This window comes from Myxine glutinosa, chromosome 11, assembly GCF_964187855.1.
Source record: "Myxine glutinosa chromosome 11, kmMyxGlut1.1, whole genome shotgun sequence".
Lineage (NCBI taxonomy): Eukaryota > Metazoa > Chordata > Myxini > Myxiniformes > Myxinidae > Myxine > Myxine glutinosa.
This window is the reverse complement of record NC_136271.1, coordinates 35,390,379-35,408,480: the sequence shown is the minus strand read 5'-3', so window position 1 is coordinate 35,408,480 and position 18,102 is coordinate 35,390,379. Positions and strand designations below refer to the sequence as shown.

The 18,102-nt window shown below is 50.1% G+C and overlaps 1 protein-coding gene across 1 annotated transcript in view; it reads left to right on the top strand.

The window, feature by feature from the left end:
- The window catches only part of LOC137418092 (L-threonine 3-dehydrogenase, mitochondrial-like), a 51,381-nt gene that overhangs the window by 9,460 nt on the left and 23,819 nt on the right, over nt 1–18,102 (top strand). The window contains exons 2-4 of the mRNA XM_068104055.2: nt 14,322–14,478; nt 14,614–14,656; nt 14,752–14,822. Coding sequence (XP_067960156.1) covers nt 14,325–14,478; nt 14,614–14,656; nt 14,752–14,822 — 268 coding nt within the window. The 5' untranslated portion in view covers nt 14,322–14,324. The remainder of the gene's footprint in view (nt 1–14,321; nt 14,479–14,613; nt 14,657–14,751; nt 14,823–18,102) is intronic.

Genomic DNA, 18,102 nt, shown 5'->3' with positions numbered 1-18,102 from the left:
GGCACCGGGGCGAACCTCTGGGCAGTCTCTTGCAGAGCGGAGCGCTGCCGTGCCGCGGACCATGGTGCCGTGGAGTCGGGGAGGAACTCGCCCGGCACCCGCAGCGGTTGCCCGAAGACCAACTCCGCCGCGGATGCGCGCAGGTCCTCCTTGGGCGCCGTCCGGAGGCCCAGCAGGACCCAGGGGAGCCTGTCGACCCAGCCGCCGTCGCGGAGGGTGGCCCGGAGCGCGGCCTTCAATGAGCGGTGAAATCGCTCACACAGGCCGTTAGCCTGGGGGTGGTAGGCCGTGGTTCGGTGCAGCCGGACCCCGAGCCCCTGCGCAACCGGCCCCCAGAGCTCCGAGGTGAACTGGGGGCCGCGGTCGGATGAGATGTCTGAGGGGGCGCCGAACCGGGCGACCCAGGTGGCGATGAAAGCCTGCGCGACATCGGCCACCGTTGTCGACGCCAAGGGCACGGCCTCCGGCCACCGGGTGGTGCGGTCCACCATGGTCAGGATGTAGGTGAAACCCCGCGAGGGGGGCAGAGGTCCCACCAGGTCCACGTGGACGTGGTCAAACCGGCGTTCCGGCACCGTGAACGGGGCCAACGGGGCCTGGGTGTGCCTGTGCACCTTGGTGCGCTGGCACGCGAGGCACGTCCTGGCCCAGCCGCGGACGGCCTTCCGGAGGCCATGCCAGACGAACTTGTCGGCGATCAGCCTTTGGGAGGCTCTCGCGCCCAGGTGGGACAGGCCGTGGATGGCGTCAAACACCTGGCGCTGCCAGCCCGCGGGCACGATGGGGCGAGGACGCCCGAGGGAGACGTCGCACAAGAGGGCCACGCCCGCGCCGTCGAACGGCACCTCGGTGACGCGGAGGCCCGTGACGGCGGTCCGCAAGGCCTGGACGTCGGGGTCAGCGGCCTGGTCCGCTGCCATCCGGGCATAGTCGATGCCGAGGTGGACTGCGTGGGCGACGGCCCAGGAAAGGCAATCCGCCACCGGGTTGTCCTTCCCCGCGACGTGCTGGATGTCCGTCGTGTACTCGGACACGGCCGAGAGGTGATGCTGCTGCCGGGCCGACCACGGCTCGGTGACCTTGCCCATCGCGAAGATCAGCGGCTTGTGGTCGACGAAGGCAGTGAACGCACGGCCCTCGAGCAGATGGCGGAAGTGCCTGACCGCCAAGTGAAGTCCGAGCAACTCGCGGTCGAAGGTACTGTAACGGCGTTCGGGCGGGCGAAGCTGCCGGCTAAAGAACGCCAGCGGTTGCCAAGCTCCACGCACCCATTGCTCGTGCACCGCGCCCACCGCGTAGTCCGAGGCATCGGTGGTGAGGGCGATCGGTGCATCGGGCGCCGGGTGCGCGAGCATGGTGGCGTTAGCCAAGGCGAGCTTCGCGCCCGTGAACGCCGTGTCCATCTGCTCGGTCCAGGTAACGTCGCCTTTGCCCGGCTTACCTCGGAGAGCTTCGTGCAGGGGGCGCAGGAGCTGGGCGATACGGGGCAGGAACCGATGGTAAAAGTTCACCATGCCCAGGAACTCCTGCAGCCCTCTGATCGTGCGGGGGCGCGGAAACCCCTTCACCGCCTCCACCTTGGCCGGCAGGGGGACGGCTCCGTGCCTGGTGACACGGTGCCCCAGAAAATCGATTGTGGCGGCGCCGAACCGGCACTTTGCGGGGTTCACAATCAGGCCATGCTGGCCCAGGCGTTCGAAGAGCGTTCGGAGGTGGCGTAGGTGCTCTTCGCGGGACGCGCTGGCGACGAGGATATCGTCCAGGTAGACGTAGACAAAATCCAAGTCGCGCAGGACGCTGTCCATCAGTCTCTGGAACGCCTGAGCCGCATTCTTCAGACCGAAGGGCATGCGCAGGAACTCGAAGAGTCCGAATGGCGTGATGACCGCCGTCTTCGGGACGTCCTCCGGCCTGACGGGGACCTGATGGTAGCCGCGTATGAGGTCCACCTTCGAGAAGAAGGACCTGCCCGCCAAACGGGCGGATAAGTCCTGAATGTGGGGGACGGGGTAGCGGTCGGGAGTCGTGGCGTCATTGAGATGGCGGTAGTCCCCGCACGGTCGCCATCCCCTGCCGGGCTTCGGCACGATGTGCAGCGGCGACGCCCAAGCGCTCTCTGAGCGCCGAACGATGCCGAGTCGCTCCAGGGTAGCGAAACCCGCTTTTGCCACCGCCAGCTTCGTCGGCTCGAGGCGGCGTGCCCGGGCGTAGACCGGTGGCCCGACGGTGGGGATGTGATGGGCCACCCCGTGCTTGACGGCCCCCGCCGAGAAGGTGGGCCGCGTGAGGGCCGGGAAGCCGGCGAGGAGGCGGGTGAATGCGTCCGCTGCCGGAAACGTACAGACCAACGTGGCCGGAACCGAATCGTTCGGCAAGCCGCTTGGCAAGCCGCTCGTTGAGCTGGGCAACGCACAAGCGAGCGAGCTGAACGTCTCGGCCTGGACAAGACGTCTGCGCTTGACGTCGACCAGGAGCCCATTAGCGCACAGGAAGTCCGCGCCAAGCAGTGCCATGGGCACGTCGGCGGTGACGAACGTCCATCGGAAAACCTGCCCTCCAAACCGCAGAGAGAGGCAGCGTTTTCCGTACGTACGGATGGGCGTCCCGTTCGCGGCAAGCAGCGCGGGGCCCCCACCCGCCGCGTGCTTGTCTGACGTGCCGGCGGGAATGACACTCACCTGCGCTCCCGTGTCGCACAGGTAACGGCGCCCAGAGAAGGTGTCCGTTATGAACAGCAGGCTGCTCGAACGGCCGGCGCTCATCGCCACTATTGAGCGCCGGCCCGGGCGTTTCCCGACCCGTTGAAGGAGCACGGCGGATGACACCGCCGAGCTTCGTGGCCGAACTAGGCGTGGAACCAGCACCAGGTGGTGGAGCTGGAGGAGCGCGGCTGGCACCGCCAGGCCGGTGGAGTTGGCGGGTTTCCCCGCGGTGGCGGTTTTCGCCGCGGCGGTGGGCAGGGCGTGGCGGCGTTCACGAGGTGCGTATCAGCATGCTGCGTATGCTGTAGAAGCTGATGCTGTGGAACATGCTGCTGAACATCAGCCTCGAGGGCCGTGACGGCCACGCCGACGCTCGCCCGCGTGTCCGAAGCGGCGAAGTACCTGTCCGCCTCGGCTGCCAATGCTCGGGGTTCCGTTAGCTCGGTCCCGGCCAACGCGAGGCGAACCTGCGCTGGAAGTTGGCGCCGGAAAAGCGCCCGGAATAGCGAACCGGGGGCTTCGTCGCCCAACAGTGACAGCATATGGTCCATTCGGACCGACGGGCGCGTCTCACCGAGCTCGGGGAGATCCAGGAGGCGGTCGGCCCGTGCGTCGTCCGTGAGGCCGAACGTGGCTAGGAGTAGCCGCTTGAGTGCCTCGTACTTGTGGCCGTCCGGTGGGTGGCGAAGGACGGACACAACTCGAGCGGCCGTGCCGGGCCCGAGGGAGGCGACGACGTGGCAATAGCGCGTGTCATCGCCGGTGAGGCGCCGAAGCTGAAATTGGGCTTCGGCCTGGACGAACCAGACTTCGGCCTGAGCCTCCCAAAATTCCGGAAGTTTGACGAAGTCGGCCATGGCGATGGCGTCGCGTGTGGAAGGATCGCTCCGGCAGATCCAACGTCGAGGGTCACCAGTAAAGCGCGGCGTTACGCGCGCTGCTTGTGAGCAAGGAGGACGCGGCCAAGCGGTAACATATAAACGTCTTTATTGTAAGAGCTCACTGTAACACTGTACCGCTCCGGGCTGGGCGCCCGGTGTATATCATGAGGCCACGCCTACCCCTCGGGCGTGGCCACCGCCCACTTGGTGCGCGGAATGATGTCACCACGCCAGTGGGCTTTTGTGTCCGCCACAATACAGTTATATCACAAATAAAGACAATGGTTTTCAATTACCTTTGTTTGTTGCTTTTCTATAATCCTGAGCACTATTTTGAGGCCTTTATTGGATTCCTTGACCCAGAAAACATAGGATTAGCATATTTAATTAAGTTTCGAGGTTGACTAGAAGCCGAGATAGCGCAAAATATGTATTTTATGGCGGCCATTTTGAAAATCCAAAATGGCGGCCATGCAGGTGTCTGTGCAAATGCCAACATTGATTTTCGGATTCTCCATGCTCTGATGATTCCAAAAATGTATAGGTTTGCTCATGTCCCAAAGTTTTGAACGAAATTATATTTGTTAACATGGTGAACCTGACTAATGGGGGCTGGGGGATGGGTGGGGAGGATGGGGGAGGGAGTGAGACCATGAGTTACCACACTGGGTGACACCAACCCTACCCTAGTGACGCCACTGGGTGGATCAAACCTGTTTCGACCCGCTCCCTTTCTCACACTTTTTGGCTCGTTACGTGGTGTTTATGGATAGGGAGTGTTTTTGAAGTGGTTTGTAGATTAGGGAGTGTGCGAGGTGGTGTATGCATCGGGAGTGTGCGAGGTGGTTTATGGATAGGGAGTGTTTTTGAAGTGGTTTTTAGATTAGGGAGTGTGCGAGGTGGTGTATGCATCGGGAGTGTGCGAGGTGGTTTATGCATAGGGAGTGTGTGAGGTGGTTTATGCATAGGGAGTGTGTGAGGTGGTTTATGCATAAAGAGTGTGCAAGGTGGTTGTATATATAGGGAGTGTGCTACAGGTGGTTTGTATATAGGGAGTGTGCTATAGGTGGTTTGTATATAGGGAGTGTGCTATAGGTGGTTTGTGTATAGGTAGGGAGTGTGCTCGGTGGTTTGTGTATCGGGAGTGTGCGAGGTGATTTGTATAGGGTGTGCTATAGGTGGTTTGTGTATCGGTAGGGAGTGTACTTGGTGGTTTGTGTATCGGTAGGGAGTGTACTTGGTGGTTTGTGTATCGGTAGGGAGTGTACTTGGTGGTTTGTGTATCGGTAGGGATTGTACTCGGTGGTTTGTGTATCGGTAGGGAGTGTACTTGGTGGTTTGTGTATCGGTAGGGAGTGTACTTGGTGGTTTGTGTATCGGTAGGGATTGTACTCGGTGGTTTGTGTATCGGTAGGGAGTGTACTTGGTGGTTTGTGTATCGGTAGGGAGTGTACTTGGTGGTTTGTGTATCGGTAGGGAGTGTACTTGGTGGTTTGTGTATCGGTAGGGAGTGTACTCGGTGGTTTGTGTATCGGTAGGGAGTGTACTCGGTGGTTTGTGTGTAGGTAGGGAGTGGACTCGTTGGTTTGTGTGTAGGTAGGGAGTGTACTCGTTGGTTTGTGTGTAGGTAGGGAGTGTACTTGGTGGTTTGTGTATCGGCATAGGGAGTGTACTTGGTGGTTTGTGTATCGGTAGGGAGTGTACTCGGTGGTTTGTGTATCGGTAGGGAGTGTACTTGGTGGTTTGTGTATCGGTATAGGGAGTGTACGTGGTGGTTTGTGTATCGGTAGGGAGTGTACTCGGTGGTTTGTGTATCGGTAGGGAGTGTACTCGGTGGTTTGTGTATCGGTACCGTAGGGAGTGTACTCGGTGGTTTGTGTATCGGTAGGGAGTGTACTCGGTGGTTTGTGTATCGGTATAGGGAGTGTACTTGGTGGTTTGTGTATCGGTATAGGGAGTGTACTTGGTGGTTTGTGTATAGGAAGGGAGTGTACTTGGTGGTTTGTGTATCGGTATAGGGAGTGTACTTGGTGGTTTGTGTATCGGTATAGGGAGTGTACTCGGTGGTTTTTGTGTAGGTAGGGAGTGTACTTGGTGGTTTGTGTGTAGGTAGGGAGTGTACTCGTTGGTTTGTGTATCGGTAGGGAGTGTACTCGGTGGTTTGTGTATCGGTAGGGAGTGTACTCGGTGGTTTGTGTGTAGGTAGGGAGTGTACTCGTTGGTTTGTGTGTAGGTAGGGAGTGTACTCGTTGGTTTGTGTGTCGGTAGGGAGTGTACTTGGTGGTTTGTGTATCGGTAGGGAGTGTACTCGTTGGTTTGTGTGTAGGTAGGGAGTGTACTCGTTGGTTTGTGTATCGGCAGGGAGTGTACTCGGTGGTTTGTGTATCGGTAGGGAGTGTACTCGGTGGTTTGTGTGTAGGTAGGGAGTGTACTTGGTGGTTTGTGTATCGGTAGGGAGTGTACTCGGTGGTTTGTGTGTAGGTAGGGAGTGTACTCGTTGGTTTGTGTGTAGGTAGGGAGTGTACTTGGTGGTTTGTGTATCGGTAGGGAGTGTGCGAGGTGGTTTGTGTATCGGTATAGGGAGTGTACTTGGTGGTTTGTGTATCGGTAGGGAGTGCACTCGGTGGTTTGTGTATCGGTATAGGGAGTGTACTTGGTGGTTTGTGTATCGGTAGGGAGTGTACTTGGTGGTTTGTGTATCGGTATAGGGAGTGTACTTGGTGGTTTGTGTTTCGGTATAGGGAGTGTACTTGGTGGTTTGTGTATCGGTATAGGGAGTGTACTTGGTGGTTTGTGTATCGGTATAGGGAGTGTACTTGGTGGTTTGTGTATCGGTATAGGGAGTGTACTTGGTGGTTTGTGTATCGGTAGGGAGTGTACTTGGTGGTTTGTGTATCGGTATAGGGAGTGTACTAGGTGGTTTGTGTATCGGTATAGGGAGTGTACTTGGTGGTTTGTGTATCGGTATAGGGAGTGTACTTGGTGGTTTGTGTATCGGTAGGGAGTGTACTTGGTGGTTTGTGTATCGGTATAGGGAGTGCACTTGGTTGTTTGTGTATCGGTATAGGGAGTGTACTTGGTGGTTTGTGTATCGGTATAGGGAGTGTACTTGGTGGTTTGTGTATCGGTAGGGAGTGTACTTGGTGGTTTGTGTATCGGTATAGGGAGTGTACTTGGTTGATTGTGTATCGGTACAGGGAGTGTACTTGGTGGTTTGTGTATCGGTATAGGGAGTGTACTTGGTGGTTTGTGTATCAGTAGGGAGTGTACTTGGTGGTTTGTGTATCGGTAATCGGTATAGGGAGTGTACTTGGTGGTTTGTGTATCGGTATAGGGAGTGTACTTGGTGGTTTGTGTATCGGTATAGGGAGTGTACTCGGTGGTTTGTGTATCGGTAGGGAGTGTACTTGGTGGTTTGTGTATCGGTATAGGGAGTGTACGTGGTGGTTTGTGTATCGGTAGGGAGTGTACTCGGTGGTTTGTGTATCGGTATAGGGAGTGTACTTGGTGGTTTGTGTATAGGTAGGGAGTGTACTTGGTGGTTTGTGTATCGGTATAGGGAGTGTACTTGGTGGTTTGTGTATCCGTATAGGGAGTGTACTCGGTGGTTTGTGTATCGGTAGGGAGTGTACTTGGTGGTTTGTGTATCGGTATAGGGAGTGTACGTGGTGGTTTGTGTATCGGTATAGGGAGTGTACGTGGTGGTTTGTGTATCGGTAGGGAGTGCACTCGGTGGTTTGTGTGTAGGTATGGCGTGTGCTAGGTGGTTTGTGTATCGGTAGGGAGTGCACTCGGTGGTTTGTGTACAGGTAGGGAGTGTACTCGGTCGTTTGGGTGTAGGTAGGGAGTGTGGTAGGTGGTTTGTGTATCGGTAGGGAGTGTACTTGGTGGTTTGTGTGTAGGTAGGGAGTGTGCTAGGTGGTTTGTGTACAGGTAGGGAGTGTACTCGGTGGTTTGTGTGTAGGTAGGGAGTGTGCTAGGTGGTTTGTGTACAGGTAGGGAGTGTACTCGGTGGTTTGTGTGTAGGTAGGGAGTGTGCTAGGTGGTTTGTGTACAGGTACGCAGTGTACTCGGTGGTTTGTGTACAGGTAGGGAGTGTGCTCGGTGGTTTGTGTGTAGGTAGGGAGTGTGCTAGGTGGTTTGTGTACAGGTAGGGAGTGTACTCGGTGGTTTGTGTGTAGGTAGGGAGTGTGCTCGGTGGTTTGTGTGTAGGTAGGGAGTGTGCTAGGTGGTTTGTGTGTAGGTAGGGAGTGTGCTCGGTGGTTTGTGTGTCGGTAGGAAGTGTGAGAGGTGGTATGTGTATAGGTAGGGAGTGTGCTCGGTGGTTTGTGTACAGGTAGGGAGTGTACTCGGTGGTTTGTGTATAGGTAGGGAGTGTGCTAGGTGGTTTGTGTACAGGTAGGGAGTGTGCTAGGTGGTTTGTGTACAGGTAGGGAGTGTGCTAGGTGGTTTGTGAACATGTAGGGAGTGTACTCGGTGGTTTGTGTATAGGTAGGGAGTGTACTCGGTGGTTTGTGTAGAGGTAGGGAGTGTGCTAGGTGGTTTGTGTACAGGTAGGGAGTGTGCTAGGTGGTTTGTGTATAGGTAGGGAGTGTACTCGGTGGTTTGTGTATAGGTAGGGAGTGTGCTAGGTGGTTTGTGTGTAGGTAGGGAGTGTACTCGGTGGTTTGTGTATAGGTAGGGAGTGTACTCGGTGGTTTGTGTAGAGGTAGGGAGTGTGCTAGGTGGTTTGTGTACAGGTAGGGAGTGTGCTAGGTGGTTTGTGTACAGGTAGGGAGTGTACTCGGTGGTTTGTGTATAGGTAGGGAGTGTGCAAGGTGGTTTGTGTACAGGTAGGGAGTGTACTCGGTGGTTTGTGTGTAGGTAGGGAGTGTGCTAGGTGGTTTGTGTGTAGGTAGGGAGTGTGCTGGGTGGTTTGTGTACAGGTAGGGAGTGTGCTAGGTGGTTTGTGAACAGGTAGGTTGTGTACTCGGTGGTTTGTGTTTAGGTAGGGAGTGTGCTAGGTGGTTTGTGTATAGGTAGGGAGTGTGCTCGGTGGTTTGTGTATAGGTAGGGAGTGTACTCGGTGGTTTGTGTTTAGGTAGGGAGTGTGCTAGGTGGTTTGTGTACAGGTAGGGAGTGTACTCGGTGGTTTGTGTGTAGGTAGGGAGTGTGCTAGGTGGTTTGTGTGTAGGTAGGGAGTGTGCTAGGTGGTTTGTGTGTAGGTAGGGAGTGTGCTAGGTGGTTTGTGTGTAGGTAGGGAGTGTGCTAGGTGGTTTGTGTGTAGGTAGGGAGTGTGCTAGGTGGTTTGTGTATCGGTAGGGAGTGCACTCGGTGGTTTGTGTATCGGTAGGGAGTGTACTCGATGGTTTGTGTATCGGTAGGGAGTGTACTCGGTGGTTTGTGTGTAGGTAGGGAGTGTGCTAGGTGGTTTGTGTGTAGGTAGGGAGTGTGAGAGGTGGTATCAATAACATGATATGAAAGTGTCAGGATTGGTTTACAGCAACACGTGCGATGATGATCCCAGCTGCACAAAACGTGCTGAAACTTGCGCATGTGGGATGGATGTTTCTTCATGATGACGTGTTCGTGGTGCGTGGCACATTTTTTAATCCTCCGAGGGGGAAACGTGTGAAACTCATGAGTGTAATGGAGGCGTGATGGGTGGAGCACAGCTCGAGGATGATTATATAATATATTGGGCGGTCTGAGGTTTGGGTTGATGGATGCGGGCTGCATATACATGTTTGTGCTCCCCAGGGTTTAAAGGATTTCTTTGTTTGCCTCAAGGTGAGCCCACAAATGGCATTTTGTGGGCACATAAATCGGGACCAACACCGGGCCGGCTTTGAATGGGCTACCTGGTTGGCCATCGGACAACTGAACGCATTATACATGAAATAATAACAGAAATGTACTTCATGGCCCTCTCAATGTTCCTGATGGTGACTCGGTCCGAGAACAAAAGAAAACCACGAAGCAAGAGTCTTGATGCCCAGTTTGCAGGACGAGATGTATCGACGCCTTGTTTAGGAGTAGCCTCTATCCTATACGTCTCTCCTCATACTTTTCCACACCATTCCTTTCATTTTATTATCCTTCCTCACCTTCACTACTTCCTTTATTTATTTTCCCTGGTATTCTTCTTGATCTTCATCCATCCTTTTTTTTGGTCCTTCAACGCCCCCAATCCCACTTCAAATCCCCACCTCGCGTTCTCTTGACCGAGAGTAACCGCGATTGGTGTTCACTGATTGGCTGCTGCTGGAGGCGCGTAGGGGGCAGGAGAGGGTGGGATTGGTGGGCGCGAGCATGCGCGCGGAGTGAACCATTCGAGGGGGCGGGTAGAATCCTTGGAGAGCACCAGGCAGCCCATGGCCCATGCCCATATCATACATGTTCTCGTACGACACGGTAACTTAACATATAATGCATCGATTCTGCAGCGTCGTCTCAATTTTTGTTTCGTACAAGTTGAATGCGTCAAAAGCGAGATTGGCATTATTTCGACTCTGGCATGAATATTTCGGTTTAAAACATCCTTTTCATGGAAGTGATAAAATTCCAGGACTTTGAGCAGTTGATTTTACAGTAATTGCAGTTAAATCACCCAAACAGCTCCATTATAATTACGATTGGCATCGGCTCCTGTTTCATAATGAGGTTAAAACCATCTGTGCCAACAGTTTTCCCGCCAAATGAACCCCCAATCACGTATCTAACATGGCATTCATAGAAAGTTCAAGGCTATAACTCAATTATTCAAGGTGGCACAAATATTGTATCCATGTCTCGACACGAAATATGATTCATGAGAGTCTATTTATTCCTTACATACATAACTAGAACGGCACTCAGTAGAGAGCATACCTCCGCCTGGTTGGCCATATCACTCAATGGTGAATAAATCACGGAAAAAATTAAATAATTATCATATCCGAATCCATATTCAGACCTTCACCAAAATCGAAACGAATTGTCCTTGTCAGACACACAACCTGTCCAACAAGTTTCGTCCAAATCCGTCCCTAACCTTTTGAGATATCCTGCTATGTATCGTTTTTGTCCCTATCTCCCAATGGTTAAGAATCACTTTAAAAATTAAATAATTATCATATCCGAATCCATATTCAGATCTTCACCAAAATCGAATCGAATCGTCCGTGTCAGACACCCAACCTGTCCAACAAGTTTCGTCCAAATCCGTCCATAACCTTTTGAGATATCCTGCTATGTATCGTTTTTGACCCTATCTCCCAATGGTTAAGAATCACTTAAAAAATTAAATAATTATCATATCCGAATCCATATTCAGATCTTCACCAAAATCGAATCGAATCGTCCGTGTCAGACACCCAACCTGTCCAACAAGTTTCGTCCAAATCCGTCCATAACCTTTTGAGATATCCTGCTATGTATCGTTTTTGGCCCGATCTCCCAATGGTTAAGAATCACTTTAAAAATTAAATAATTATCATATCCGAATCCATATTCACATCTTCACCAAAATCGAATCGAATTGTCCTTGTCAGGCACACAACCTGTCCAACAAGTTTCGTCCAAATCCGTCCATAACCTTTTGTGATATCCTTCTATCTATCAGTTTTGGCCCTATCTCCCAATGGTCAAGAATCACTTTAAAAATTAAATAATTATCATATCCGAATCCATATTCAGATCTTCACCAAAATCGAATCGAATCGTCCATGTCAGACACCCAACCTGTCCAACAAGTTTCGTCCAAATCCGTCCATAACCTTTTGAGATATCCTTCTATCTATCGTTTTTGGCCCGATCTCCCAATGGTTAATAATCACTTAAAAAATTAAATAATTATCATATCCGAATCCATATTCAGATCTTCACCAAAATCGAATCGAATCGTCCGTGTCAGACACCCAAACTGTCCAACAAGTTTCGTCCAAATCCGTCCATAACCTTTTGAGATATCCTTCTATCTATCGTTTTTGGCCCAATCTCCCAATGGTTAAGAATCACTTAAAAAATTAAATAATTCCCATATTCGAATCCATATTCAGATCTTCACTAAAATCGAATCGAATCGTCCGTGTCAGACACCCAACCTGTCCAACAAGTTTCGTCCAAATCTGTCCATAACCTTTTGTGATATCCTTCTATCTATCGTTTTTGGCCCTATCTCCCAATGGTCAAGAATCACTTAAAAAATTAAATAATTATCATATCCGAATCCATATTCAGATCTTCACCAAAATCGAATCGAATCGTCCGTGTCAGACACCCAACCTGTCCAACAAGTTTCGTCCAAATCCGTCCATAACCTTTTGAGATATCCTGCTATGTATCGTTTTTGGCCCGATCTCCCAATGGTTAAGAATCACTTTAAAAATTAAATAATTATCATATCCGAATCCATATTCACATCTTCACCAAAATCGAATCGAATTGTCCTTGTCAGGCACACAACCTGTCCAACAAGTTTCGTCCAAATCCGTCCATAACCTTTTGTGATATCCTTCTATCTATCGTTTTTGGCCCTATCTCCCAATGGTCAAGAATCACTTTAAAAATTAAATAATTATCATATCCGAATCCATATTCAGATCTTCACCAAAATCGAATCGAATCGTCCATGTCAGACACCCAACCTGTCCAACAAGTTTCGTCCAAATCCGTCCATAACCTTTTGAGATATCCTTCTATCTATCGTTTTTGGCCCGATCTCCCAATGGTTAATAATTAATCACTTAAAAAATTAAATAATTATCATATCCGAATCCATATTCAGATCTTCACCAAAATCGAATCGAATCGTCCGTGTCAGACACCCAAACTGTCCAACAAGTTTCGTCCAAATCCGTCCATAACCTTTTGAGATATCCTTCTATCTATCGTTTTTGGCCCAATCTCCCAATGGTTAAGAATCACTTAAAAAATTAAATAATTCCCATATTCGAATCCATATTCAGATCTTCACTAAAATCGAATCGAATCGTCCGTGTCAGACACCCAACCTGTCCAACAAGTTTCGTCCAAATCTGTCCATAACCTTTTGAGATATCCTTCAGCTATCGTTTTTGGCCCAATCTCCCAATGGTTAAAAATCACTTAAAAAATTAAATAATTATCATATCCGAATCCATATTCAGATCTTCACCAAAATCGAATCGAATCGTCCGTGACAAACACACAACCTGTCCAACAAGTTTCGTCCAAATCCGTCCATAACCTTTTGAGATATCTTGCTATGTATCGTTTTTGACCCTATCTCCCAATGGTTAAGAATCACTTTAAAAATTAAATAATTATCATATCCGAATCCATATTCAGATCTTCACCAAAATCGAATCGAATCGTCCGTGTCAGACACCCAACCTGTCCAACAAGTTTCGTCCAAATCCGTCCATAACCTTTTGAGATATCCTGCTATGTATCGTTTTTGGCCCGATCTCCCAATGGTTAAGAATCACTTAAAAAATTAAATAATTATCATATCCGAATCCATATTCACATCTTCACCAAAATCGAATCGAATCGTCCGTGTCAGACACCCAACCTGTCCAACAAGTTTCGTCCAAATCTGTCCATAACCTTTTGAGATATCCTTCTATCTATCGTTTTTGGCCCTATTTCAATGGTTAAGAATCACTTAAAAAATTAAATAATTATCATATCCGAATCCATATTCAGATCTTCACAAAAATCGAATCGAATCGTCTGTGTCAGGCACACAACCTGTCCAACAAGTGTCGTCCAAATCAATCCATACCTTTTTGAGATATCCTGCTATGTATTGTTTTGGCCCTATCTCCAAATGGTGAAGAATCACTTTAAAAATTCTACTAGCCGGATCCGAATCCGGATCTTCACCAAAATCTAATCATTTCGTCCTTGTCACATACGCTACATCTCTGCCAAATGTTGTCCGAATCCCTCCACAACCTTTTGAGATATTTTGTTCACAAACGGACAGACAGGGGTGAAAACATAACCTCCGAAAACATAACCTCATATTTACCTCCTTTGGTGGTGGAGGTAAATATGGAGGACTAGTTCCCACCGCCACACACACACACACACACACACACACACACACACACACACACACACACACACACACACACACACACACACACACACACACACACACACACACCTTGTCCACAACATATGCGTAACAGTCTGAAACGTCACTCCCTCCACTGTGTACGTATTAAGTATATGGTGGCTATATTAATGGGCCGGCAGGATGGCATCAAGGTACATACACTCACTGTAATGAAATTGTATCTAAGTTGAACCCAGGTGTTATGCTCTCTCTAACCACTGAGAGGCGCTTATAAGAACTCGGACGGCCATCGCTCCGAAACATTCCAGTGACATTTAATCCGTGACACGTAGACTCGAATGGTGCGTACACGTAGATGATCCAGGCTTGCTTGCATTGATTGATAAATCGCTGAACCTCCCCTTGATTCCATAATCCTGATATTGCATGATTGTATTTTTGCAGGATGTTGCCAGAGATCGAATTGTCATTAAACCTACTACTAGGTCAAAGTTGTGGATGTGATTTTCATGACACTCACCTCTAAGCTGTCTAACCTAAGTTTGAATATTGACCCAGCTATAAAGAAGAATCCTGGTGTTTCACAGACTGGTTGAATACTCAATGTGTGCGCCGTCCCTCGGATGGACATTAAAAGGATGTCCCTTCTATTGATACAACTGTGGGAGGTCTGCTGTTCCCCGAAATCAAACCACCACTTTACTTTGCTAGGTCATGCTGTCTGTTATGTACCGGATGGTCCTATCCGGCCGACCGTGTGCTCGAGGGCTGTGTGTACGTCAGTACAACTGGTCCCCACAACAGGTCAGCGCGGATGCCAACTTTCATTCTGCGCGTTCCAATGAGTGTCCACGTATCCTCATCACAGGTACGAGCATACACTCAGAGTCAGACAGACAGATGGCTATACATAATTCTAATTCCACTCAACACTAGATATGAACATGTTCTCCCCATGATGTATTCACTTGTGTTGCAATTATTTTTCGTCATTTATCCACAGGCGGGCTCGGGCAGCTTGGTATAGGCTTTGCTAACCTGCTCAGGTAAAGATCTTTCGTTCATTCTCACTTTAATAACCCAGAGGTCTGAGTGCGAGGCTTGCTCTCACTCACTGCTGGCTATTCCCTCTGCTCTGCAGGAAGCGGTTTGGTGACAACAGTGTGATCCTGTCGGATATTCGAAAGCCCCCAAATCACGTTTTCCACAAAGGTGTGTTTAACTGCCAGGAATGCACAATCATCAGCTCAACAAGGCAAAATAATAACCTTTGTTTACCAAAGAGGAATCACATAGCCTTATTAAAGTTGTCTTTTTATGCCAGAGACATGTGATGTACATGCATGAAATGGCATTCTGACTCGAGCTCTTGAATTATATGTACTAGCGTGACTCGGCGTGCTTTCTGCGCCTCACCACACGTCGTTTCAAGGGGTAGGCATCTTTGACCATATCTGCTTTCTCAGGGAGTGAGGGATGGCGGGAATGATGGGTGGGGGTTAGTGGTGGTGATGATGGATTGGGGATCGTGGTGGGAAGTGGGAGAAGGGTGGAAGGGATGGGAGGGATGGTGATGGGGGTTAGTGTGGGAGAGCGGCCAAAATTGGGTCTTCAGGGATTTTTGGGGTATTTTGGGTCTTCATGGTGTTTTGGATCTTCAGGGTGTTTTGAGTCTTTTGGTTCCTCTGGGTCTTTTGGTTCCTCTTGGTCTTTAAGGGTATTTGGGGTATTTAAGGGTGTTTTGGGTCTTCAGGGTGTTTTGGGTCTTCGGGGTGTTTTGGTTCTTCGGGGTGTTTTGGTTCTTTGGGGTGTTTTGGTTCTTCAGGATGTTTTGGTTCTTCGGGGTGTTTTGGTTCTTCGGGGTGTTTTGGTTCTTCGGGGTATTTTGGTTCTTCGTGGTCTTTAAGGGTCTTTTGGATCTTCAGCTTGTTTTGGGTCTTCAGGGTATTTTGGGTCTTTAAGGGTCTTTGGGGTCTTCAGGGTATTTAAGGGTGTTCGGGGTCTTTTGGGTCTTTTCGGTATTTGTGGTATTTTGGGTCTTCGGGGTCTTTAAGGGTCTTTTCGGTATTTTGGGCGTTCAGTGTCTTTTGGATCTTCAGGGTGTTTTGGGTAGGCAGGGTGTTTTGGGTCTTCGGGATATTTTGGGTCTTGTGGGTCCTCACAGTGTTTTGGGTCTTCAAGGTCTTTTGCGTCTTCGGTCCCATTTGGATATTCAGGGTGTTTTGAATCCTCTTCACCTTTAAGGGTATTTTGGGTCTTTGGGGTGTTTTGGGTCTTTGGGGTCTTCTGAGTCTTTAAGGATCTTTGGGATATTTTGGGTCTTTTTTTTTTTTGGGTATACAAGATCGAGGTTGGTGTAAGAGCTAACATTAATCACAAAAAAAAAAAACAGACACATTAAAAACATACAATAAAGGGAGCGGGAGACAAGATGGAGAGAGAGGGAAGCACACAAGTACAACAATAGAGAACAGGGACATTGGGAGATCTGTGGGAGGGAGAGGGCTTTGGGGGAGGAGGCATGGGAAGGGGGGGGGGGGGAGGGGTGGGAGAGGTATAAAACACATGGACACTGCTCGGACTTCAAGGAAAGAATTCGGTATTTCAAAAAAGTGGATCTGGGGTGAAATTAACGGGGGTAGAAAAGATCAAGCTTTTGGATGGGGGAAGATAAGAGATGGTGGTGAACAGCTGTTTTAAAGACCTGGAGGGAGGAGTGGGATCGAAGAGAATGTGGAAGTTTTTTCAAGAGGTGGGAAAATCGAGGAATGAAAGAGTGAAGGTGAGCAGAGAGCCGAGATTTTGGCAATTTCACCAGAAGAGGGTTGCTGGTAGATCTTGTGCAACCTGCAGGAATATTTGGGGGACAGAGCACAGAGAGAGCTAGGGGAGCTAGGAGAGGAGTCGGTAGAAGACAGGAAGTCCACCAACCTGCCTGTGGTGAGTGAGTGAAAGGCCCTCGGAGATAGCTTCATTGCCGGAGATTCCAATGATTCTGAAAGCTTTGGTTTCAACAGCGCGAAGCCGAGCTATGTGTGAGGCAGGAGCACCAGCCCAGAGGGGAGAACAGTATTCCATCAAGCTGTGGATGAAAGCATTGTATGTGGTGAGGAGCTCAGGTGTGCCAAGGAAGGACTTCGCACGACGGAGGATGCCCAGTCGGCAACTGGCTTTGGAGGCCAGCTTGGAAATGTGATTTTCCCAGGAAAGATCATGGCAGATAGTGAGACCCAAAAGCTTGAGTGACAGAACTTCTTGGAGAGGATTGTTGAGAAAGTAGATGGGAGGGTTGTCCAGTCGGTCTTTTCGGAGAGACATTGTAAGAGTGTGAGATTTGTCAGGATTGCAAGACATGTTCCACTTGTTTGACCAGTCTGTGATTTTGTCCAGGTCTGCAGAGAGTGAGGAGGCTGCATACTGCTGATCTTAGAGATGAGGTATGGATCGGCAGAGAGGAGAGTCATCAGCAAAGAGATAGAGAGGATTTTCCAGAGAGTTGGAGAGATCATTGATGAAGACCAGAAAAAGCACAGGGTCCAGAACACTGCCTTGGGGAACCCCAGCCTGAACAGGAAGGGGAGATGAGAGAAATCCATTCAGGGCCACATGTTGACTACGAGCAGAAAGGAAGTCCGCAAGCCATGTGTGGAGATTTGATATCCGAAGCAATGATGGATTCCATGACTTTGCTGATAATCGGGAGCAGGCTGATTGGTCTGTAGTTGCAAGGATCTGTTTTTGCACCTTTTTGTGTAAAGCGGTAATGTTGGCTGATTTCCAAGCTGATGGCAGATGCACTTGAGCAAAAGAGAGGGTGAAGAGAACAGAGAGAGGGAGTGAAAGAGCGGGAGAGCAGGATTTTAGGACCCATGGGTTATGCCGTCTGGTCCAGTTGCAGAATCAGAGTCGAGGTTTGACAGAAACTTCTCAGCCTTGTCAGGAGAGAAGGACACAGAGTCCAGGAGCAGCTGGGTTCGACTGGGTAAGGTGGGTACAGAGAGAGGTGGGTTTGGGACACAAGATTTTGAGGCAAACACAGAGTTGAGGCATTTAGCTTTTTCACGTGCGGGGTCAGCTGTGTAGCCATTTGAGGTAAGGGAGGGGATGGAGGGTGAACAAACTCCAGAACCAGATTTGGCCAGACGCCACCAGGATTTGGAAGACGGAGACAGGTTTGAGAGTTCAGTATTGATAGTACAGAGTTGGTGTTTCCTGGCTCTTCTGAGGGTAGACACACACTTGTTCCATGCTTTGTGAAAGGAAATGTGATTGCATTCCGTTGGATTTGCCTTCCAGGAGGCGAAGGCAAGTTGTTTCAGTGCAACTGCCTCACCACAATATTCCGTGTACCATGGACGGGAGGAAGGGTATGACAACTGAAGACGAGATGGGATAAATCTGTGCATGAGAGAGAGCAATTTACTTTGGAAGAATTCCCAGGAAGAGTTGATGTCAGAGGCAGTGGAGATTGGAGACCAGTCCAGATGATTGA